This window comes from Lemur catta, chromosome 11 (assembly GCF_020740605.2).
Source record: "Lemur catta isolate mLemCat1 chromosome 11, mLemCat1.pri, whole genome shotgun sequence".
Taxonomy (NCBI): Eukaryota; Metazoa; Chordata; class Mammalia; order Primates; family Lemuridae; genus Lemur; species Lemur catta.
The window spans coordinates 28,192,396-28,218,070 of record NC_059138.1 but is presented as its reverse complement, the minus strand read 5'-3'; the positions used below and the strand labels follow the sequence as shown (position 1 = coordinate 28,218,070).

Below are 25,675 nucleotides of genomic sequence, written 5' to 3'. Positions count from 1 at the left end.
CTTGCTGGTAGCATTATGTCCTTCTCTTTTAACAAAAACAGAGTTGTCCAATCTCTTATATGGCTTTTATCCTACACTACACCACTGAATTAATTTACAGGGTTATGGATAATTTTGGCATGACTTCATTCAGCAGTCAGTTCTCAGTCTTACTTTGCTGGCATGTCAGTCAAGTATTTTATTTGCTGTATCAGTAATATTTGAAATATTGTCTTGTCTTTCAGAACACTAGATTCATCTGGCATTTATACTATTTTTGTGGATACTTCTTTTCAGACTCCTTTGCTGACTTCTCTTCATCTTTCTGACTTGTCAACATTTAATGGGTCCTAACCAGAAGTGATTCTCATTCTCTCTCTCCCTCTACCCTCCCTCCCTCTCTCCCTCTCTTCATTCTCCTGGTGAAGAGAAATTGGCTTTACATATCTATATTCCCAATGCCTTTATCTCTGGCCAGACTTCTCTCCCAAACTCTAGATTCATATATACATATATATGAATATATATTATATAAATATATATGAAAAAAATATATAAAATTGCCCATATTTACACTTTGATATCTGAGATGTAGTGATGTGCTGGTTTAATAATTTGGGGGTTGGGAGAAGGGAAGGAAAGCTCTGATTCATAGAGTTTGTTGATAGTGGCCAATTTTAAGCCACCAATGTGATGTCAACTGGCTTGCAATATTCCTGAAGATTTAACATTTAGCTTATGAATGCCACTAGCTCCATATCATTGATTAAACATCTCAAACTGAGATCTCAAACATCCCCAAACCGAAATCCTGTTATTCTTTCTTTCTCAGACCTGCCCTTCTCTTTCTATAAATGCCAAATCCTTTCTTTAGATTGCTTAAGCCACAAACCTTGGAGTTATTTTTGACTCCTCTCATTCATTCACATCCTCTTTCTGATTAAACAGTAAAACTGTTGGTTCTACCTTCAAAATATATCTAAAATGCAACCATTTCTTGTCATCTTCGTAACTACTACCCTAGTCAAAGCCACCATTATGTCTTAACTAGAATTGTGGTGGCCTCTTAATTAGTCTTTGGTCTTTTTCCCTTTTCAAGTTTGTTCTCAACACAGCAGCCAGAATGATCCTCTAACCTGTATGTCAAATGATATGACTCCTTGCTTTCACACTGTCTAATCACTTCCCATCTCATTAGAGGTGAAATTCAAGTCCATGCAATGGCCTGTATAGCCCTACATGATCTTCATCCTTACCCTGTTACCTCTCTGATCTTAACTGCTACAACTCTCACTTTCATTCATTTATCTCCAGCTACACTGGCCTTATGTTCCCACAAAAATGCAAGAAATGCATTTCGAATATTGGGACTTGTTGGGTCCTCTGCTTGGAGTGCTTTTCCCCAAGATAGCCATATGACTTGCTTTTTCACTTTTTTTAGATGTTTATTCAATTGTCACCTTACCAGTGAGGACTTCCCTGGCTACTGTCTACCTACAGTTGTACCCCTTTCTCATTACTGACATGTCTTATCCTTCTTCCCTGCTAGATTTTTCTCTGTAGCGCTTAATACTGACTGACATACCGTGTATTTTTCAAGTTGTTCTTTGTTTGACTCTTTTGCTGACATGTATGGTTCATAAGAGCAGATATTTTTGCCTGTTTTTGTTTTGCTGCTGTATCCTCATCACCTAGAACTCTGCCTAGCCATAGTAAGTGCTTAATAAATAATGTTTGCATAAATAAATTAAAGGATAAATCAATATATATACACATAAATATAAAGGTACTATTCAGCAATAAAAGCAATGAATTACTGATACATGCAACAGCATGGCTGAATCTCAAAAGCGTCATGCTAACTGAAAGAAGCCAGACACAAAAGACTCCATTTATATGAAAGTCCAGAAAAGTTATAGTGGCAGAAAGCAAATTAGTGGTTATCAGGGGTTTTAGATACAGAGGGGAGGGAATGACTGTAAAGGGACGTGAGGGAACTAACTTTTAAGGGTGATAGAAATGTTCTTTATCATGATTATAGTAGTGGTTATATGACTATATTTTGGGCCAAAACTTATAAAATTGTACATTTAAATGTTATATATAGATGATACCACAATAAAGCTGAATACAAAAAATCTCAGACTATATTTCTATTTGAATATTTGTGTGGGGGGAGGGGAGAGTGTGAGAAAGAGAGAGAAAATCTGAAAAGATATGTACTGAAGTTAAATTTGATATTTCTGAAAAGAGATGAACTTTGGAAAAGTGGATAGAGTAAGATGGCATTGGGTGCTGCTTTGTGCTGTTTGAATTTTTTAAATGGTAAGTTACAATGTTTTATAGAATGTTTAAAAGACTCATTTTAGATGCATTGTGTTGAAAGTTTCTGATACCTCATGAGCATATTATGTGCATATTAATAATGGCCTATGGAAAGATATTGTTATATATGTTTTCTAGTAAAAATAATGATACTACAAGTTGAAATTTCTGATTAAGATGGTAGGGGGAAACTATGAGCAGGATAACACAATGGCCTAGTAGGAAAAGCATTGTTTTGAGAATCAAGATCTGAGTTGGAGGCCTTATCTGCATCTATATAACCTTGACCCTAAGTCTCCTCATTTATCAAATTGAAGCTACTACAAGATTGGTGTTTTTTAAACCAAGATCTGCAAAGCCCTATAGCAAGCAACTTCTTATTAAACCAGAAAAACTTCCTGTTCACGTGCTCTCAATAGTTGTCTTCTATTTTTGTTTTTATTTCAAGAGCACTGTGCCTAGTAAGTTTGAAAATGAACAGGAGGTGTTTAATATCTCTTCTAGCTATAAAATCACTTTTGTGGTTTTTAATAAAAAGTTCAGATCTATATGTAGTCTGGTAAGTGAAGGGTCATTTCCAAATTAATATGTTCAGCCATATTACTCAAACCTAGATTAGATATGAAGTGCCCAGCCTAGAGTTGAAAATGACCTAGTAGTATGAGATAGCTTCCTTGGTTACCTCTCCTTCACTTACCCTGAATTCTAATTCATCAAGAGCCCAACAAAGTCAGTTAATAAAAGAGGTATTGTCATGATGAGACTCAATTGAAGACTACGGCTTTCCCTGGCTCTTACTGTCTAGTGGAGAATACTTTTCACTTCAGCTTCCATAGTAATCATCCAGTCTTCACATCCATTCAAGTCATGCCTTTTGCTAAAGTTCAATTTGAGATTTCAGGGATCAGATCATTCATCACCTGTCCACAGTGTATACTGACAATTCTTCCACCAGTATATGAGAGTGAGAGACTGGGAGAAAACAGAACTTGAATAAAACAAAATGATACCAGCTAACCTGAAACCTTAGAAACCGGGATTAGGCTTTGCAGGAATTTAGCTTTCTGTTTAGATAAGTACTAAGAGTTAAGAAGTAACAGTATAAACTAAAGTCTTACGTTGGGAATATAATACATTGATAAAAGTTAAGGATTTTTGACAAATGGAATAATACTCTTTTTTTTAAAAAAAATGTTTCTCTAAGATATCTATAAATATACTTTTTGCATTCAGCCATTCCAGAAAATAGAGTGGGTTTTGTTTTTTATATTAGATGGAAAAACATTTATATTGGCCTTGAAGCATTTATATTATATATGTAAACATTGGGATTAGTGGCCACACAAAGACATTATTTGCTGCATACTCCAGTGGTGAGCCTTAAGGACAGTTAAACTAAAACTTGAATGTAAATGTTAAATGTGTATGCTCTTAAAACATTTTGTCATTTTAAACTAGGGTGAATCCTTTAAAAGGATGCCAAATATTCTAAGTAAATATCTTCTTTATAAGACTGTTCTGAAGATTTGAGTGATATTGGGAACTTTGTAGTGTGTTTCATGCCTGCTCAAGAGAGACTGTTTTCAGATTTTGTGTAAAAGACCACAGGCTATATTGCTAAATACTTACTTAGAAAGCTGAATCTTTCATGGCTATTTTACATTATTGAATTTGTGGCTGATTTCCTAAGTTCCTTGGAGCATACGGATGAGTTCTGAGATTTTTATCAAGGATTTAATTGTTTTAGAAGGTTTTAGACTTCAAACGGAAGAGTGAAATTATCCAGCAGGGTGCAGTAGCCACTTTTGGAAGACCTCTTGGGACTTACCGAAATGCCCTTTACTTTCTCTTAAAAGAGAGTGTTGTGTGTTTGTTGTAAATTAATTAAAAAGAAAACAAGTTGGAGTGGAGGGAAAGATAGATCTAAAGTTTGGGGGGAAACTGCCAAAGTTCTTTGGGACTAAATTCTTAATATATGTATAATATATGTATAATGTATAGTGGAGGAGACAGATCCAAATGTTTGCCAGGATTTGCTATGCTACTGCAGGGAGTTATCTTAGGTGGGCTTAAAGCTATTTAGCCCTATGTGTTTGGGTTGAGGGCTGGAAAAACTTCCTATTACATAAGGAAGTTCATCCTTAAGCCACATTATGGATGATAACAAAAAGGTTAATCCATGCTTCCTTGTATCAGGATTGAGAAACCAAATTAGTTACTAGAAATTTGCTTAGTAAGAATGGAATCACAGCAAGGTAAGGTAGATAGTTTGGGGGGGATATTTTATTTAGGTCATAAGTCTGACGAATCATTTTTGTCTTACAACAAAGTATTCCTTTCCAATGACTGAAAAGTTTGGGTTCCTTAAATTCAGATTGTCTTTTCCATGGAGGATATTAATTAATCATGGATAACTTTTGGTTTTATTCTGTCATCCTAGCTGACCATCCTCTTCCTGATTATAGTCTTTCTTCAGCTAGGGAATAATATAATTGATTAGAGCTCTGGTTTTTATATTGTAGTTATATTACAGTCTTGCTTTGCAGAGATTACATTCAGGTAAATTTGATTGGAATTTCAGCATTTCCAAACTGTTACAAACTATTTTTATATTTTCTTGATTTATTTCCATAAGTGGTAAGTTATATCATTGTGTATGAATTTTGATAATTTTACCTTTTGAAAGTTACCTTAATTTTAAATCTTTGAAGATTATTTTTGCTACTCCTACGTGTCAAAAACATGTCTGTTGAGGTACCCATAAAGTACTTCTGAGGACCTAAAGTGAAGCAGGGAAATGCTATGTAAGTTCTTTTGTTTGGGACATGAGCTATGCATATATAGATTCTGTATTACAAAATTATTTAAAAACAAGGATATAATGGTATCACCTTTGTAAATAAATAAAAATTTATTGAGGGCCAGTCCAGTCTAAAAACTTCAAGTTAAAATGGAGTTAATTAGTATTCTGTCATACTTCACAAATGTGTGTTTGGTTTCTGGTAGGCTACCTAGAGTGGGGTTCTTTGAGAAGTAGAAACTAGTGTAATAACTTAAAATGAGGTAGAGATCTACAACTTAGAGGATCCTTAGGCTTTGACCTTTGCGTTCATTTCTCAGATGCAAATGCCAGCTTTACTAGCTGACCAAATAGAAAGAAACACACAATTAGGGGTAGCATGTCATCGAATAGGCAATGTCTTTTCCTCCTTTTACCTATTGGATGTATCTTAGGTTTTAAATACAATTCCTAAATTTTATTGTGATACCTAATTTTATCATACTTTCTAACCTATTTTTCAACTCATATAGTTAAGTTTTCCTTAAAGTGAAACCAGTTAAATATTTGATCTTCAAGGCATTTACACAGCCTTTTAAATTCAGTAAAAAACAATTATAATTACTGTAAATTTTGTGTAAATATAACTAAGTGCATGAAGCAAACACCTTAACAATATACAATAAGTAACTTCTCAAACAAATACTCATCTCTAACTTTGTGTTTTGTTATATTGATATAGAACACCTTTGCACTTGGCCTGTGCTAATGGATATACAAATATTGTATATTTCCTAATTGAGAAACAATGTGAAGTAAATGTCCTGGATAGGGAAAGCAGATCTCCATTGATTAAGGTATGTTCTCTTTCTTTTTCAATATGAATGTGCTTGAGTTCTCCTAGTTAATTTTCATTAAGTTTCATACTTTAAAACATAGTATTAAACATTAATTTATCGTATCTTAAATAGTAAATTGATTACACATCTATTCTCGTTGCATTGACAGGCAGTACAGTGTCAAAAGGAGAATTGTGCTACTGTTCTTCTAAGCTATGGTGCAGACCCAAATCTGGCAGATTTTAATCATAATACTGCTCTTCATTATGCTGTCTGTGGTCAAAATGTCTCATTAGTTGAAATGTTGCTTAAACACAGAGCTAATCTTGAAGCTAAAAATAAGGTAGGTTTCCATTAAAGAAAAAGAGTTTACACTTTAGAAAGAAGATATTTATTTCAGACAACTAATATATGTTGAAATACATGTCATATGAAGAATGAATTTTCCAAACTGAAATTGGGGAGGAAATGAGATTATAAAAAACTGACAGAATTTTTCTTCCTTTAAAGTCGTCATCCATTTCATTGCAGATTGTAATGCTGACCTCCAAAGTAACGTCATATTTACAAATGATAATTGTGCAAAGGGCCATATCAAATGAGAAATATTTGATTCCCTTATAAGTCGATATTGATAAAAATTATAAACTCCACCCTTTTTTCTATTCTATTCATATACTCATGAATAATAAAAAGCATAGGGTTGAATTAGCAAATTATATTATATTAAAAGTAATCTAACTCTCCTATTGAGACATTTTGGATAATTGATGAATGCTTTTTTTAAAAAAGCATCTAAATGCTTAGTTTACTGATATTTTATATACATGACTATCCAAAATAAGTGCCAGTTTTAGAGATTTAAATGAAACCCCATGGAAACCTGTTATGAAATTATGAAATGTGAATTGGTGATATGTATGCTGCTCATCACTTAATTATTCTAGGCTGCTGTTGCTCACAATTTGAATTAAGCCTAAATTAGAAATTTTAATTATTTTTGGCTGGCCCAACTTTGTTTTCTTGATTTTTAGAATTATTTTTTGTTGTGTGTCAAAATCTTTTAAGAGTTAAAGTATGTATTCAGAAGTTTCTTATAAGCACACTTATTTTTTAAATTGAATTTAAATCTAAAAGACATGTAACTTTAGTATGGTATTTTAAATAATCATTTTGAAATATTTTTTTTTAGGATGGGTATACTCCACTTTTACTTGCTGTTAGTGAAAATAATGCAGAAATGGCAAAATTTCTTCTGAGGAAAGGGGCAGATGTGAATGCTTCAGATAACAATCAAAGGTATAATTAATAAAACTAAATATATAGCCTATAACTACAGCTAAAAGGATAAGAAATATATATATAATATATATATATATATAGTTTTGATATTGGGAATATATAAGGCTGTATGACATATGATTTTGGGCAAATTACCTAGACTCCAGGATCTGTTTTTCTATTTATAAAATCAAACACTTGGACCAGATTGGTTGGTTATTATTATTAATTATTGTTTATAACATTAGAATCTTACACAGAAGACCAACTATTTTAGTTAAATGGGGGTAGGGGAACCAAAGCCTCAGACACTCTCCTTCATGGAATTTTAAGACATATTCTTGAAAACACTGGCTTTCAGGGAGCAGAGATTGAAAACTATCAACCCAGCTGCTTCGTAGGGACTCTTTATCTTTAGACTCCGTGATATAATCTATGATTGGCACACTTTTTTGAGCAGATCTGTCCGATTTTTTACATTCTTACTTTGACTTTTTTCCTCATATCCTACATTTGAATAGTAAATTGAGAAGACTGATTTTAAAAAATGACATGTCTAAGATCCATAAATGGACGTTTATTTATATCTCTTGCTCCAGAACAGCCCTTATGATTGCTATCAGTGATGAACCAACAAGTTTAGTAAATCTTCTTCTTCAGCAAGATGTGGATCTATCTTGTCAAGATATTTATGGATTCACAGCTGAGGAATATGCTTCTTTTAATGGTTTTAGTGTGTAAGTGATACTGCATATCTTTTAACAATTGTTTAGGGTTTGGTTGTAAGAATTAAAGCATGAAGCCCAAAGTACAAAGGTATAATAGGCTCAGCAGCAGGTGAGCAGATCTGTGGATCCAGGGATTACTGATTTCCTCCATTTGTAGGGTCTAATCAATATAAAAAGTAAAGGTGAACCAAGTGTACAGATTAACTACCAGTGACATGAGAATGGGCAGTATGCCAGGACTAGGAGTTCAGGTGTCTAGTAACATAGCCATTAATAAACATATGGGCAGCAGATTTGGGCAAAAGATGATTCCTTCGCACAGTGCCCTTTTATTGTCTTTAGATATTAGTAATGTAAGGATTTTATTCATGCTTTGAATATGATTGTCAATGTTTCATTAGTTAACTTTGGTGTGGTAAGTTCTCAGAATTCTTAAGTATATTTTCATTATACCCAGAATAAAAAACATTTTCATGTTCAAACCAGTTTTGCACTGAAAAAATAGAAAAAAAATAAAAAAAGATAAAAAACATTTTCATTATGAACATGAATTTCTGATTTTTAATAGTTAATAAGAAAACAAGATACAATGAACAGAAATTTAATTTATAGCAAATGAAGTTAAATAACATATAGGATTTTAAAAAATAATTTTATTTTAAGAGCAATTTTTAATTATGCATAGGTTTTTTTAGTTTATTGTTATTCTACCTACTTTATTCATATTTTAGTAATACTTTTTTTATCATTAATTACATATGAAAAGCATAGGTAGGGGGAAGAAAAATAATCATATACACACATATAGATGTTTATTCTTAAAGTCTTGATTGATCTTTACACACTAAAGAACTCATATTTTATTAAATGTATGAACCATAATTGAATACAGTATTTCCTTCTTTGTAATATTAAACATGTGTATCTTGTTTTACCTTACTTTAATCGAGCCATATACATAAAAATTTAGATAGAGATAAATAACTGGTGAATATTCATACTATAAAAGGATTTTTCCCTCTATATATATGAGATCCTTAATGATTGTTTTTAAATTTGAAATTTTCATGATCACTTAAAAAATTTGGGTCTATGAAACTAGGAGACACATGTATCTGTTCAGTAATGTATCTATTGATCAAAAAACAGTACTTGTATATTGAAATAACTTGTTTACATCTATAAGTTTTATGAAGCCATTATTGGGTAGTTAGATGGGAAGGAAATCTCACAGACTTTTTTCATCTTCCCCAAATGGCCTTTAGAAATTCTTTTTGTAGATTGCTCCATCATTAATTGAAGAATAAATAGAAGCATGTTGACCATGAAGTTTTTATCCTCTCAATATTTTCATTTTTTCAGCGTTGAAAACTCTAAGAGAATTGCATTTTCTCTTTTTTTCAAAGAGGTGAAAGGGAAGAGAGGTAGTTTCCCAGTGACTAAGCAATTACCTTTAGTAAGGTATTGTGGGAATGATCAGCATTTAATAAAAATTCTCTTGTAAGCTACAGTCTAATTCCTCCATTCCTTCTTCTGTATTTTGTCCCTCTATGCAAGGGGACCTAAGCTTTCTTTGATTGTGACTTTTGTTGCTGAAGCGTCTGTTGCCTATCTAAGCTACTTAAGCAGGTTCCTCTGCTTAATAGGATTATTTGTTGGTGCTCTTCCCCAGTAAGTAGGTTCTGTGGCTTACTCAAATGGAAGTACAGACAATGTTTCTTATATAGTTTTTAAAAATAAGCAACACTGTCACAAGTGAGGGACTTACAGTTAGCTTTAACCCATACATTTCCTCATTCCTTTCACTGAAATTCTGAAACCATATGCCTGCTAATCAGTGACTAGAATGGACTCTTTTCAGTCATGGAGAAAGGTTTATTCTTCACTGGGTGTGTTTCAGTCCCTGACTGAGTTAATTGTCTTCACTTTGTTAAATTATAATTCAACCCAAGTGCTATGAGGTGAATTTTGTTCCTTCAAAATTCATTTGTGAAAGCCATCACCCTAGTACTTGAGAATGGGACTATATTTGGAGATATGTAAGTTTAAAGGGGTGATTAAGTTAAAGTGAGGCAATTAGGGTGGGCCCTAATTTAATCTAGCCATATCCTTACAAAAAGAGGAGATTAGGACATAAAGAGAAACACCAAGAGTGCTCATATTCAGAGGGATGACTTCAGTGAAGAGGACAGTGATCTACAAGGTGAGGAGAGGCCTGGAACAGATTCTTCCCTTATGGTCCTTAGAGGAAACCAACCCTACCACAGCCTACAGAACTGTGAGAAAATAAGATTTTGTTTAAGGCACTCAGTCTGTACTGTTTTGTTATTGCCGTTCTAGCAAATGAAAACACCAAATAAAATATAAAGCCATTTCTTCTATTTTGTTAGTGACTTTTTAAAAAAATCATATTTGTGATAGCAGGAAGAAAAGAGGTGCCAGAGAATGGGAGTACATGAAATTAAAATGATGTCTGTTGACAGAGTTGGCTTGAGCAGAAGCTTGAGGGAGGGTCTGACATACTTGGGAAGGCACTGGCTGGTGCCTCAGGTTTTTTTAAAAATAATTATATGTTATGAATTAAATGAAATTTTTGTGAATGCTGGAATTCATACAAAATTTCTCTTTATGGATAGATACCCACAATTAATTTGTAATTATGGAATGAAGAAAAACATTAAATAGACATATTATACTGAATAGACAACTTTGGGTACTTACATGTGATACAGAAGAACTGAAGGAAGGTAAGAAAATACTAACTGAACAAGTTTTTCTTGTTGCTTTTTGTTTGTTTTTTTAGGAAAGGAAACAACTTTCTTAAGTAATACTTAAATTTGAAATTGAAATTTTCTTATAATTTGAAATGCCAGATATTTTTAAGAACTGTTCTTAAGAATATTTGTGATTAAAATATCCTGATAACCATGTTGACTAACAATGTAAAGATGTGATGTAAAAATATACTGAATGATTAAGATCTTTTTTATCTGCAGTCTCTTGACTAGTTATAAAAGACAAAATTTTGCACATATATAGATATTTTACTAGATACAAAACTCTCATAAAATTTTTATAAAGATACTTGAAATAAGCACATTTGGTAATAGTTAATATATAACAAATCATTACATAAAATTTAAAATTAAGTAACATTGCGAAGAACTAAATTTACAATGCATCAACTAAAATAATTTTTGGTGTTCATTTTCAAAAATACATGCAGTTATTTTAAGTCTGTGAAACATAGCTGTTTTTTGGGTGAATATGTCTTGCACTGACTTTTTTCAGTTGGATTAAAGAACAAGTCTTAGAACTATCCTCTGTATTCACCAGGAACCACACTCCTACACTACCGTAAACAAGAAAAAATTAGGGCAGAGAGGGAGCATGAAGGCAATTGGAGACCATATAAGTGTCACAACTGTTCGAACCTTCTCCATCCCCCAAGTCTATAGTGATGATGCTTACAACTATGCCTGGCCCTATGGACTACAAGTGAATATACTTAAAAGAGAATGTCACTGAATTCCGCTTAATCTACACCCTTGTTTCCTTCTCTTCTACACCTCTGTCTCTTTTTGAAATGTCCACACAACTATAAAAATTAAAGAATTTCTATGGTTTACACGTCATTTCTCCAGGGAACTAAGACAGTAGAAACTATAGAAACATTATTCCTACATTTTGCGTGTCTCCTGAGGGTAAACATTTAAAACCACCCCCAATAATTTTATACTGGCAATCAATCCGTTTTGCCAGTTTCTTGTGAAATGTTAATCTTCATATGCTTTAAAGCATAACAGAAATATTACATCAAGAAAATTACCAAAAGACACAGCAAAAGATGATAAACTTAAAAAGTTCTATTTCTGTCAGATTCAAAGGGGACAACTTAATAATTTTGATAAAAATAACTATAAAATGAAGAAGTATCAATGCTAAGTTATAATTGTGTTGTTGCTAGGCATAGAATTGAAGAAATACACTTAGGAGTGAAAATATTTAGACATAAATGAAGACATTACAAATGTCATGTGTTTTCTAGATGTGCAACCCATTTCCACAAATCCTTTGCTGATTCCTTGGATTAAAAAAGTCTACTTTGAAGGAGCTATGAAGTGAACTATCATAACATTTTTGCTGACTACCCATTTGAAGAAAAGTTTGTTAAATGGAGAATAATTTTTTTTTTACCTTAAAAGCCATGATGAAATTTCAAAAGATAAACATCTGTATCATGAACCATCAGCTGAAAAGATACAATTCGTTTTCAGTACATAGACAGAGAAAAATTTGTAGTTAAAATATTGAATGATATACTGGTAAGAGTAAACTGTGTTAGGCATGTATTGGAACATTTAAATGAAATAAAAATACTAACATCTCAGCTACAAAATGGAAGAAAAAATTATAAATTATACTGTGTACATCAAAATTCTCTTTTATTTGCAAGTACTTTCATTGACAAAGCCTTTTTGATTGTTTTGCGATATAATAATACTTTAATACCCATTCAGGAAACTTGGGTATTATATTAATAGAAAAGAAAGAAAGAAAATGCATAAGCCAATGTCTCATTACCCAAATAAAACATTTATTAAATTTTTGGCATTTTTTTAGTCTTTTAAAATTTGCTTATCTTTTTCTTTTTTGTCAAAGAGAATTTACAATTTTACATTTTTATTTTTAAAAACACAATGCACTGTATGCAGTTTTCCCTGTTCCCCTTACTGTAGCTTAAACACATTAAGCATGGTCTGGCTCCAGGACTCTTCCCTGGAAGACCCTTTAGCTATTGCCTAGGACAGCTCCTCAAGGGACCTCAGTGGCTACTCTGCCATTCTGTAACTTCCAGTGCATTGCTATCTGTTCTTCTCCTCTTTACCGTTTGGAATGCAAGCTCCACGAGAGCTTGAACTTTGTGTTCCCTACCAGTAGTAAAATGCCTGGTGTATAGTAGATATTCAGTTTGCTGAATTCATAATAATAACTGGTACTTGTCAGACACTGTTCCAAGAACTTTACATATCTTAACTCATATGATCTTCACACAGTCTTGTTGAGGTAGAAAATACTCCTATCATCATTTTAAGATGAAGACATTGTGGTACAGCATGGTTCAATGACTTGCTCAAGGTTACTGAGATAGGAAGCTGAAAGCTGGCATATAAACTCACGCCCTATGAATTTGAACCTAGCCAGTCTAATGCCAGAATTTGTGCCATTAACCAATATACCACACCATCTCTATCATGAATGGATGAATATATATCATCCTTGTAAACTCTATTTTTAATGGCTCAAATGGAAGATTTTAGTATTATTTGAAATTTACTTAAACAACTCATTCATTTAAATATATTTAACTCCTTTCTAGTATTAGACGATATTGAAGAGCTAAAGTGGAGGAAAAAAACCTGCCAATTCCTGTTGTTATAAGTCAACAAACACTTAATTTCCACTATGGTTTCAATCAATGATTCTTAACTGAGAGCAATTTTGCCCTCCCAGGGGATATTTGACAATATCTGGAGAGATTTTTGGTTGTCAGGACTTGGGAGCGATACTGCTAAATAGCCTACCATGCACAGGACAGCCCTCACAAGTAATTAGCTGGCCCAAATCGTCAATAGTGCTGAGGCTGAGAACCCTGATCTGGATTCTGTGTTATATGCTGGGGAGCAAAGTTGAAAAAAACATATTTTCATATTCTGTGCCTTCAGTGATCTCACAGATGTTTAGTTTCCCCCATCCAAGTCTTTCTCAACTTAGTAAATGAGAGTCAGAACATGTGTAGTGTACCTTTACCATTAGCAGAGAAGGAGGCAATGATAAATCACCTTGAGTAGATTAGGGAAAGTCAGAGCAATTTCAAATAAAAAGGAACTTTTTGGCCAGGCTTGAAGGATAAGTAGGGTTTTTCTGGGTCTTCCAATCAAAACTTATTCAACTTTGATAAAAAATTTAATTCATATTAGAGGCAGAAGCAAAACATCCAAGAATCCGAGGGGAGAGAGAGAGGTCATTTGTGGAAGTCACCACCAGTTTAACACTGGTGGGGTAGATGAGATTTGAATTGGGTCTTGAAGACTAGGTGGAATTTTTACATGGGGCATCTAAGGAGAACTTAGGTGGGACAGAGAAAGGATTTTGTGTATTTTATAATTGAATTTCTGTTGACTACCCGTTGGGGAAAATGTGTACTCTAAGATGGTATGTTGTAGTACAGATATAGTGCACAGATATTTGGCCTGAGTTTAATTGCCAGCTCAGCTTCTCTAATACTGAGACATCTCTAGGAGCATTTTTGTGAATTCTCTCAAGTATTTCAACTCTTAGAATATTGTCAAATTGAGAATGTGTCTGATAATATCTAAAATAGAGCTCATTTACTTTTCCTTTAAGAGGTTTGACAACAGAAAACAACTATTTAATGCATACCCAACTTGAGATAAACATTTAAACTTCCTTTAAGTGATCATATAAATAGACTACTTTTCCCATTCATGTGGTCAGCTTGGAAGGAATATACTTCTTGATAAATGAAGTCCTCAAACTTCAATTCTCCTTCTTCCCCTTACTAATTTAGGGTTATGGCACAAAGTTGTACAAACTTAGTACATACTCTTGGAGGGAGCAAAGCTGGCCAAACCATGTGCTTTGACACAAGTCTGTGTCAAACAAAGAAAGGGCACATTTTTCTAATTTTCAAAGATGCGTGGAAGTGACAGGATGTTTTTTTTCTAGCAGAAGCCCATCACCCTCTTGCACTCTTGGCATCTTCCCTGAGGAGAGTGTGCTTAGATAGCAGCTACTTCTTCAGCCTGGGTCTCAGAAGGAGACACACATGGTGGAGATCTGAACTCAAGCCTAACTGATATCAGGAACCTAGCCAGGCTGGGCAGGGCCACAGTCCTTACCCATAAGTAAGAAATAAATGTTTGTTGTTTAAGCTCCTGAAATTTTGAGATTGTTTATTGTCCCCAGCAAAAAGCTGACTAATTGTGGGGAGAGGGCCACAACATATAGCTCCTGGCATTTCTTTCACACAGTCCCAAGAAATGTACTCCTTGCCCCATTCCTGGATTCCAGATCCTCCGTTCCCTAATTGTCACACAGCAGCTCAGGACTGCACTCCTCATTGGTCTCTCTTATTATGCACAGTTGTTTTCTTCTTGCCAGTGAAAATTGCAAGAGACTTATCATTTCCACAGTGTGCATCTCACTTGCACTGAGCTTACCTAAGTACATTCTGCAGAAATCAGGCCTATCCCCACAAAAGATTCTTTTATCAGCTGAAAAGAAAAAAAAATTCTTTATTACATAAGATCATGCTTTTATCCTGCAGTCTTTTCTGAGATTCAAATGAATCTCACTCAGGTTTAGGTAATCACTTTTTTACTTTAAAAAGATATACCTGGTATTTATTTCCTAAGAAGTTATAGTTTGCTGTTGTTGCTGTAATATGTTACCACACATTCAGTGACTTAAAACAACACAAATTGATTATCTTACAGTTCTGGAGGTCAGAAGTAAAAAATGGATTTCAGGGGGCCAAAATTGAGATGTTGGCAGGATGCATTCCTTTCTGGCAGTTCTAGGGATGAATTTTTCCTTACCTGTGTTTTCTAGTATCTAGATGCTATTCACAGTCCTTGACTTCTGACTCCTAGCAATCACATCACTCCTCCCTCTGCTTCTGTCCTCAAATATCCTCTGATTTCCTGACTCCTTCTCTCACTTATAAGAACGCTTGTGATTACATTCAGTCTACTTAGATAATCCACCATAATCCCCCCATCTCGAGATCCTTAATCTAATCACATCTTTAAATCCCTTTTGCCTTGTAAAATAACCTATTCCCAGATTCTGGGCATTTGGATGTGGACATCCTTTGGGGGAGGGTGCATTATTTTGCCATGGAAGTATATATTTAAGAGCTGAAGAAGAGGATTTGGAATTACTTACTAATTTTGTTTAGTTTTAATTTTGAAATGATCTCAAATTTAGAGAAGAGTAGTCTAGTTAGTTCAAATGATTTTTCTGAACCATTTGTGAAAGAGAATATCTGACCTTATGTTGTATCACCCGCTAAAACTTTTGTATTTTCTCAAAATAAGAACATTCTCCTGTATAACCACAATACTTACCATGTAATTCTCAGATTTCATTCATTTTCCCAAATCTTCCAATAAAGCCCTTCATAGCAAAAGAATCAAATGTTGCCTCCATTTATCATGTCTCTGTATTCTCCTTCACTTTCCAATAAATCTTTGGTCTTTCTTTCGTTTTTATGACCTTGATACTTTTGAGGAATTATGGTCCAGTTTGATAGAATGTCCTGATTCTGAGTTTGATAATGTCTCATGATTGGATCCATGTGATGTGTCTTGGATAGAATTATCTCGGAAGTATTGTTTGGTTCTTTTCACTGCATTTCCTTATGTGGCAAGCCACTTCAATTTGCCGTTTACTTTGATCACTTGATTAAGGTGGTAGTGTCTGCCAGGCTTCTCCAGTATAAAGTTACTCTTTTTTCTGTTTGCAATAATATGTATTTCATGGAGAGGCACTTTTAAACAATGTAAATATCCTGTTCGTCATTAAACGTGCCATTTATTCCTTTATATGAAGCTTGAATTCATGGTTTCCTATTTTATTTAATGAATTATATAACTACATGATGCTCAAATTTTGTCAGATTTGCATTTCTAATTTTTGTTAAAGACTGGATATTTTAGGTAATATATTTAGCAAGTCTAAGTTCTGTTTTGTTGCTTTCCATCTCATGGTTTTGTTGCTTATGTTATTATTTTGTTAGCATTTTAAGCTATAGGGTTCTACTCTGCAACTTAATTCCCCATGTCCTTAATTCTTCATTTTGATTTATTACTTGTTTCATTAGATTTTGTCAGAAAGACTTACCTGCTAGTTGTCTTTATATTTAAACAATAACTTGACTGTAACATTCTTGGTTTACATTTTCTTTCTCTCAGGATTTTGCTTTATTGCAGTTTGCAATTGAATTCTGTTGAATAAGTCTGAGGCAAACCTAGTCAATTCCTTTCTTCTAGGTGACTTGATTTTTCTGTCTGGATGGCTATAGTGTTTGTTTTTTTAATCCTTGAAGATCAATAACTTAACCAACAAATATCTTGATGATTGTTCTCTATTAGTGATTCTTTAACATTTTGGTCTCAGGACTTCTTTATTACAAATATAGTTTTGACCTCATTGGTCTCCACACTTTGAGAACAGCCATTTTTATTAATTCCTTTTTTCAATCCACAGATTCAGTTCTTCCATCAAATACATAACATTTTTCTGCATTAAAGCTTTAAATACTTTGAAAACTTTGTTGTCAGATTATCTCTTTCAGGGACAATAGTTATCCCTAGATCACTTTTTTCTGGTTTTTGTATTCCTCATCTTTTCTGTAATTACTTTATCCTTTTTCCTTTTATACCCTAGCCTTTTTCTCAATGCCTTTGATTCAGTTTTCAGCAATTTATGTTCTATGCCTTGCTATTTTTAATTTGTATCAGTTCTGTAATGGTATATTTTTAGTTTTTGGCTAGTTTTTCTTAACTTGACCGCCTCTCATTTTTTCTCATTCTGTGTTCTACAGTCCTGTTTTTGAGCAATTATTTTGTTGGACTCTTGATCTTATTAACTCACTCTGTAGCATGATTAACTTGAGCAGTATCTCCTTCTATTTTGGGGGTTATTTTTCTTCCAAGTTGTATTTATACAAATTGTACTTTTGTGTGCTAAATTCCTTCTTTATTTATTCATTATTCCCCTTTTTAGGAGGTGGGTACAGTGTGATTCTATTACTGCCACATCATTTCTTTTCATTTTCTCATGTTTAGCTTGGGCAGTTCCACTCAGTTCTTCTGTTTGTTCTTTTGCTTTTTTATTATGCTTTTTGTTATTAATTATTACTGCCTAAGACTAGTGTATAGAATTCTGTTTTAACTACTTAAATAAGAGCAGTATTTTTAAATTTGCTTTTAAGGACTAGTTTCTTTTTTAAATATTTGCTTTTATTGTCTGATTTTAATTTGAGGTTTTATATGGAAATGTACTTATAATGGCTTAAAATTATCTTATTGTAGAAATGTTTGTAATTTCTTTGATAGGGTTGGATTACAGTCGAGCTAAAAATATAATTAAATTTGAAAGTGATAGTATGTGTCTTTTTGTCATATCACAGCACAGCTATATCTTAAGTTTCATCTGAACAACAAAAACTTTAGTCTCCAAAAAAAAAAAAAATATATATATATATAGCTGGGTGTGGTGGTGTGTGCCTATAGTCCCAGCTACCTGGGAGGGAGGCTGAGGCAGGAGGATCACTTGAGCCCAGGAGTTTGAGGTTGCAGTGAGCTATGATGATGCCACTGCACTCTAGCCAGGGTGACAGGGTGACAGAGCGAGACTCTGTCTAAAAAAAAAAAAAAACACAAACAAACAAACCACACACACAAAAAAACTTTAAGTATGTGTAGTGTCTCAAATAAATGTCTGATAAAATACTTTCAACCAAATATTCTGTTAAATCTATTTAGAAATAACTGCCATATATCTTTACAGCATCAATACTTAAAGTATTTCCTTATGCACATTAGGTAGTCATGCTATATCCAAAGATGATGTGTTCAAAATTTAATATAAATGTTAATGTAATCAGGTCAGGTGCAGTCAGAAATTTTGCATAAGTTGAAGTCTTTCTACATTGAAGTCAATGAGTGATAGGTAGAGTTATAAGCCATCTCATTTTTCTTAAGTAAATAACAAAGTAAATAACAAAATAACAATGACAAAGCATTTTTAACTTCTTTATCTTGCATTTTGGGCTATACCAGAGAAAATAGCAGTGTTTTAGTGCTATGCTCCAATAAAAATAAAGAAACAGATTAAAATGAAAACCATGAAGGTTATTTTCAGTTTTTCACTATTATAAACAACATTTTGTTGATTCTTTTTATATGCTCAGATTTGTATACTTGTCCAATTATTTTTTGAGGGTATAATTCTAGAAGTAGATTTGCTGGATAAAAGATGTTTTAAAGCGTTTGATACATGTTCCCAAATGACCTCAGAAAACTTGGGATCCATTTATATTCTTATAAATAGAGAATAAATTTATTTATCCACCACCCCTTCCTGTCTCTCTCTTTTGCTCCTGCCAGCCCTGGATATTAGCAATTTTCAGAATCTGCCAGTTGGATGCTAGTGGAGGGGAAACATTTTGCATACTTAATAGCCATTTGATTTTCATGGGGCAATGGGGGCGGAGGTGAGAAAGTGTGAAATGCCTATCATATCCTTTGTCCATTTTCCTGTTTTTTTGTTTTCATGAGTACTTAAAATATTAAGGCTACAAATATGCATTTATTGCATATGACAAAGTATGTAGTTGATTTAACTTTGGTTCAACAGATTTTAAGTTGGTGATTCCTTGTAGTAGTCAACTCTACCTCTAATATTATATTTATTCTTCACTGAACTCTTACATATTTGAATATTTCTTCTTCAATGATAATATTTCCTTCTAGACATAGTTATTATTTATAAATGATTACAGTGTTTTAAAATCTAGACTGGGTGTGGTGGCTCATGTCTGTAATCCTAGCACTCTTGAGGTCAGGAGTTCAAGATTAGCCTGAGCAAGAGCGAGACCCTGTCTCTACTAACAAAATAAGTTAAAAATCTAGACTGTTTTACTCGTGGAGCTACTTATGGCACATTTTCATCTTATTTATACTTATTTCAATGATGAATAATTATGAATCTTTTATTTAATCCCTGTAGTTAAGAAAGATTTCTTTTATATAACCTTTCACTTCTTGTCTTTTTTCTTTTTTTTTGCCATGCTTTTGATTCATAAATAATTATAAGGTAATAGGAATTTAGAAAGATTTTGTTCTGGATAAGATTAAGATTTAGGGTGCTTTTAGAATATTTTATTTGTTATTTGCTTCCTTTGTGAAAAAAAAATCTGTCTTTATAACAAAATCTATAATTCTATAAAATCTTTTTCCTATTTCCCTGTGTAACTGCTCGCCATCTAGTGGACAATCTAAATGCTGCTCAGCTTGGTGAAATAGAGGGCATATGCAGGACCTATGGAGATAAAGATTGAAACTGATCAGAGATAACCCATGGCAATGGGTGCTTTCCATTAGTGTCCACCAGAGCAGATTACATAGGATAAAAATATTCACAATTTCTTCTGCTTAGTCGTTATAGGCTGATATTAAAGATATGTAACCTTACTATAGATGAACATTGTTCTTATTACACATGCAGTATTCAGCAACTGAAGGTGAATAAGTAATTTGTATAAAGATATGCAGCAATTGTTTAAAAGAACCAGTACAAGTTGGGAAGAAGAGATAAATCAGAAGATAGGACAGTAATGAGAGGTGGAGAGGAAAAGGCAAAGTCGAAATGGAAGAAGTATTAAAAATGTGTCCAAGGGAAAAGAAAGATAGGATTAAAAATGAATTGAAAGAAAATAAAAAATATGCTTTAATTTTTTTGTAACGTATTTTAAATTTCTGAATTTGATTCTTTCTTTCACAGTGTTCTGTAGGGAGAGAATTCTTTATCCAAGTTTTAAAGTTTTAAGATATTTGAATACATAGAGATCCATGAGTCAGTTCTAACATATAGAAGACTTGTTATTTTGAAAGAATTTATATCTTCTCTAATACCTACTACATTTCTTAGCACATAATAGGCACGTATTAAAATTAATATTTGTTGAATAAATGAAATGCTTAATGGATTATAAGTGTCTTCCAATGATTGCAGCATCTATAATTTTTATACTTCATTATATTTATTCAGTTGAGTTATTAGCAAGGAGAAGGATTAGAAGCCAGAGGGCTTGTTCTATTATTACTGAAGAATGTCTATACTAAATGTTCAATTTATACATCTGAACTACATGTGCATGTGCGTTGACTGATTTGATCCTTTGCACTTTTTCCATATTCAAGATTCTCATAATTCAGGGACATAATGGGTGGAGTTGTACTACTTTTACTAGGAACTATCATTTCACTTGGAATTTTTTTGAGTATTTAACTAGCAGAGACCTTCAAGTAGGATTGAGGACTCCTGATTGCCTTGAGCTACTGAGGCAATTGAGGGAGGGTGCTGGAGAATAAGGTTAATCAATGTATGCTTTAGAAGTTTGTATTCACAAATAGAAGTCAAGTGCTTCATCCAACAAGTACTTACTGAGTTTCCATTATATTTCAGGTATGTACTAGGCATGACAGTATTAAGATGAAAAACACCTTATAATCTAGAAAGATTTTTCAGCTAATTGGAGAGGTTACAGATTGAAAATCTCTTACCTTCTTTAAGAAATTATGCTTTAGTTTATATGAGTCCTCATGCTTTGTGTGACAGGCACAATAGTAAGGTGACCCCAAGTGATCTATGCCCTTATATAATCTCCCTTTGAGTATTTGTGGAACCTGTGAATATGATAAGGTATGCTTCCTGTAATTATATTACCTTAAATGGCAGAAGGGAGATTATCCTGTTTGGGCCTGACCTAATCATATGAGCCCTTTAAAACTAGGTCTGGAGGTCAGACACAGAAGTCCAGAAGTCAGAGATACAAGTATGAGAAAGATGTGAGGGGAGGGAAATTCACTTGCTGGCTTTGAATTTGAAGGGGGTTATGTGACAAAACCTGAGAATAGCCTCTTGGAGCTAAGTGTATCTCCCAGCCAATAGCCAGTAAGAAAAACTGGACCTCAGTCTTGCGGACACAAGCCATTAAATTCTTTCAGCACCTATCTAAGCTTGAAAGAGAACCCTACGCACAAGCACAAGATGAGAAAGAAGCTTGTGGACACCTTGATTTGAGACCCTGAGCAAAGAGCCCACCACACCATGACATACAGAACTATGAGTTCATCAGTGCTTTATAGCTTTCAGTATGTAGTCTTTCACCTCCCTGGTTAAGGGTGGTTTTTTTTTTGGTGCTATTATAAATGGGATCATTTTCCTAATTTACTTTTCATATAGTTTGTTGTTAGTGTATAGAAATGCAACTGAGTTTTGTATATTGATTTTATATACTATGACTTCACCATGATCGGTGGTACCATGGATTCCTACTTCCCGCTTCAAGTTTAGATATCTGTATCCTACTGCTCTTTCAGACAGACACACCCCCACACACACACTTCTTGCTAGAAGAATCACCCAACTTTTTTCATAAGGGACTTTCTTCATAGCCAAGTGAGCCACGTCCACTCTGGGGCTCAAAACTCTTGGGACTGTTGAAGAATCCAAACTTCAGCAGAGGCCCTGCAGCATTATGGGTAATCTCTAAAGCTCTCATGCCGTGGAATATTTTTATTATTATTACTAATAACCTGTTCACCAGTGTTCACAGCTTCTTTATTTGTAATAGCCATAAACTTTTCACAGCCTACATGTCCTTCAAGGGGTTAATAGCTAAGCAAACTGTGGTACATCCACATTGTGGAATACTACTCAGCAATAACAAAGAACAAACTATTGATATACATCACAGCCTAGGTGCATTTCCAGAGAATTATGCTGAGTGAAAATAGTAAGGCCCAAAAGTTTACCTATTATGAGATTCCACTTACAGAAGATTCTCGAAATGACAAATTCATAGAAATGGAGAATTGACTAGTGGTTGCAAAGGGTTAAGGAGGTACTGGGGAGCAGGAGGGTTGTGAGCATGGCTAAAGAAAAGGTAACATAAGGGTTCCTTGTGATGATGAAAATGTTCTATGTCTGTCATTTTGCATGGGGGAAACCAGGGTAAAGAGTAAATGGGATTTCTCTGTATTATTTCTTACAACTGCATGTGAATTGACAATGATATAAAAATAAAAAGTTTAATTAAGAACTATATACACATAAAAAATGTTACTAAGGCAAAACACTTTGAACATATGGGCACTTCAGGATAGTTTATTTCCTCCAACCTAATATAACTATCAGAGAGCTTTATTTTATATTTTTATGTCCTTGAAAACTCTATTCTATGTAGTTGGAGAGCCAGGTTCTGTTCTATGTGTAAATATTTATATTTCTCCAGACATGCAAGTTTTTAGTAAAAATAGAACTCTAAAAAGAATGATGTATTTATTTTTCTAAACAATAGGTGGCATCTGAGTTTCACAAATAAAATTGATGATTCATGCTCATGTATCAGGAAATGTAATTATATTTTTCAAATTAATTTAAAATTTAATTTACATAGTACTCATCTTAGTTTGTGATATGTTTATAAGTATTGATTAATTAAAAGAATACATTTTTTTCTAAAATTAACACTGGGAATTTTGTTACTTTTTGAGGAAAATAAACTATAGATTTCATGATGTAATTATATGTCCCTTTGAATATAATTTATATGTTATATGAAAATACACTCTTATTCTTGAATTTGTACTGGAAGTTTTAACTAAAATTTAGTAAATTCTAATGCATGTCAAATGTCAATTTTTCTAATTTCGGTTAGAATTATTCAGATGTGTAGAAAGGTCTAATATAACTATTCAACATACGAATGATTCATAGCATTATTTTCTAATAAATTTAAGTTATTTAGAATACCAGCTTTCTCACTCTGTGAACTTTGACCACTCTCTATGTCTCCAGCACAAAATGTTTTTTTCTTCCCTCCCTTTCAGGATTTGAAACTTATTCTTGAGGGCTGTTTTAAGCCTGGGGAACCACACTGGGTGAGACTAATCATTTCCTATTGTTTTCAGGTGTTCAGTACCTCTATTCTAGTTTAAAAAAAAAAAAAAAGGCCTGGAGCGTATTCAGAGCTTTTGACTTAATGATTTCCTAAGAACCACTAGGCTATATTTGTTCTGAATATGTTTATATTTTATGTTTTCATTCTTTCATGGTGCCTGCCATCATATAACCATGAAGAAAGGCCATTAAGAAAGCCACTTGCCAGCCTTGCTGTGACTGTCTGGGTCCTGGCTTTCAGGCTGTAGCCCCCAGACCAATGGGATAAAAGCCCAAACCTCAGGAGAGTGGTAGAAACAATGCCAAGTTTTCCATTTAGAGAATGGATTTGAATCCATGCCCTACCATTTTTGAGCCCTGAAACTATGGTAACGTTTTTAAACCTATCTGAAACTCAGTTTCATCTACTACATGATCTGTAGTGAAAATTAATTTCAGTTAAATCATATATATGTAAGTTATTCTATAAGAGATGCCCTATTCATTGTTTTCTTCATTAGAAAATAAAATTTTAAAAATGAATTCAATTTATAAATTCAAGCTATTGTTAAAAGAGTACCAAATATAAATTTGCAGTAATACCTAGCTAGCAGTTGTAAGCTATGGGAAATTTAAAAAAAGAAAAGAAAAGGAACAAAAAAGTGAAAGAAAATTTTCTGTCTTTTCGCTTTGAAAATTAGTGCTTAGGGTAGAAATGTTCTGTATTGTTACAGTCTCACCCTATTTGATCATAATATTACTATAAGATCTTCAGTCTGGGAGTTTGGGAAACAGAAGCTGTCAAGAAAAGGGAATATTTTCACTGGAGAAGGTGAAGACAGATTTGAGGAGAGGTGAGCAATGCTGGCAGGGCTTTGGCACTCCAGGAAGTTTGTGTGTGTGAGAGGGCAAGGGGTGATTAATACTGAATCAAGGATGTGAATGCATGGTTTAAAAACCTAAACTAAGACAACATCACCTCACAGCAGTATACTATCATATCATAGTCATACACTGTCAGATATTTAATAATTTAATGAAACTGTATCTTATCTCCATAAGGACAGCTTTTTGAGTGGTAATGCTTTATATCCTTGTGTCCCTTAGAGTGTCCAGCACTATAATATATGATCTGATTACATAGTAAATGCTCAATAACTGATGGCTTAAATTAGCTTTTCCTTCTGTAAAAATAAATTCTTGAACTACGCATCTAGATTACAAAATGGTTTTTATTTAACTCCAAGGTATGTATCAGTGCACATATTTTATTTCAGTTTTTACTTTTATCCTTGTCAAGGATTTACTGTAGCCAAATCCCTTTAATCAAGAGTTATTTATTTTATATAAATGCCATGCATTGTAATAGAAAGATTTTAGGCCCTAGCTATATTTTCCACTTGAGATGGCTGTACCTTTAAAATATATTTGTAACTGCCAGGTCTAGGTAATGAGGAAAATATTTTGTCTAAGATCTTGCATCTATTAATAATTAGCAGGTGAGGGAAAAATTCTTATAGCAATAGAGTAACCTAATCACTTGAGCACTCTGTCAGAATTTACTAAAAGTTTGACTTGTGTAGGGAATATGGGTAAATTTTAGGTACTTTAATCATGCCTTAACAGCTTTTTTCTTTTACTTCTCAGTTTATGCTGTCTATAAATTATCAAAGCATTTGCAAATGATTTAATAATATATCCAGATTTTTTAAAAAGAATGCTATACTAAGTTATTTTAAATTGGATTCCATACCAATGGGAATTGTATAACCCTTATGGTGCACTAAGACCATAACTAAACTCCTCACTGGGGAGAACATGGTTGAAAATTATAGTAATAATTGTAGTGTTTTTTTTCTTAGTTGATTTACTTTTGTAATCACTATGTTACCATTAACTGGTCAAATCAAATTAAACCTGCTGAATTTAGGGGAAACATGGCCTTTGTGTTCTGTGCTGAAACATTTCATCCACAACCTGACCATCAG

General features: G+C 33.3%; 1 protein-coding gene across 3 annotated transcripts in view; it reads left to right on the top strand.

Moving 5' to 3' along the window:
- ANKRD7 (ankyrin repeat domain 7) overlaps window positions 1-25,675 on the top strand; it is a 43,533-nt gene that overhangs the window by 2,858 nt on the left and 15,000 nt on the right. Inside the window, exons 2-6 of one of the 3 annotated variants that reach the window (XR_006738116.1) lie at window positions 5,826-5,940; window positions 6,092-6,265; window positions 7,115-7,221; window positions 10,568-10,678; window positions 11,980-12,400. Coding sequence is in view for 1 of the 3 variants with exons in the window: in XM_045564252.1 (XP_045420208.1) it covers window positions 5,826-5,940; window positions 6,092-6,265; window positions 7,115-7,221; window positions 7,803-7,944 (538 nt within the window). In the remaining 2 variants the exon portion in view is untranslated. Of the gene's footprint in view, window positions 1-5,825; window positions 5,941-6,091; window positions 6,266-7,114; window positions 7,222-7,802; window positions 7,989-10,567; window positions 10,679-11,979; window positions 12,401-25,675 lie in introns of those variants that run through there. The other 2 variants (XR_006738117.1, XM_045564252.1) reach the window with 2 other exon arrangements.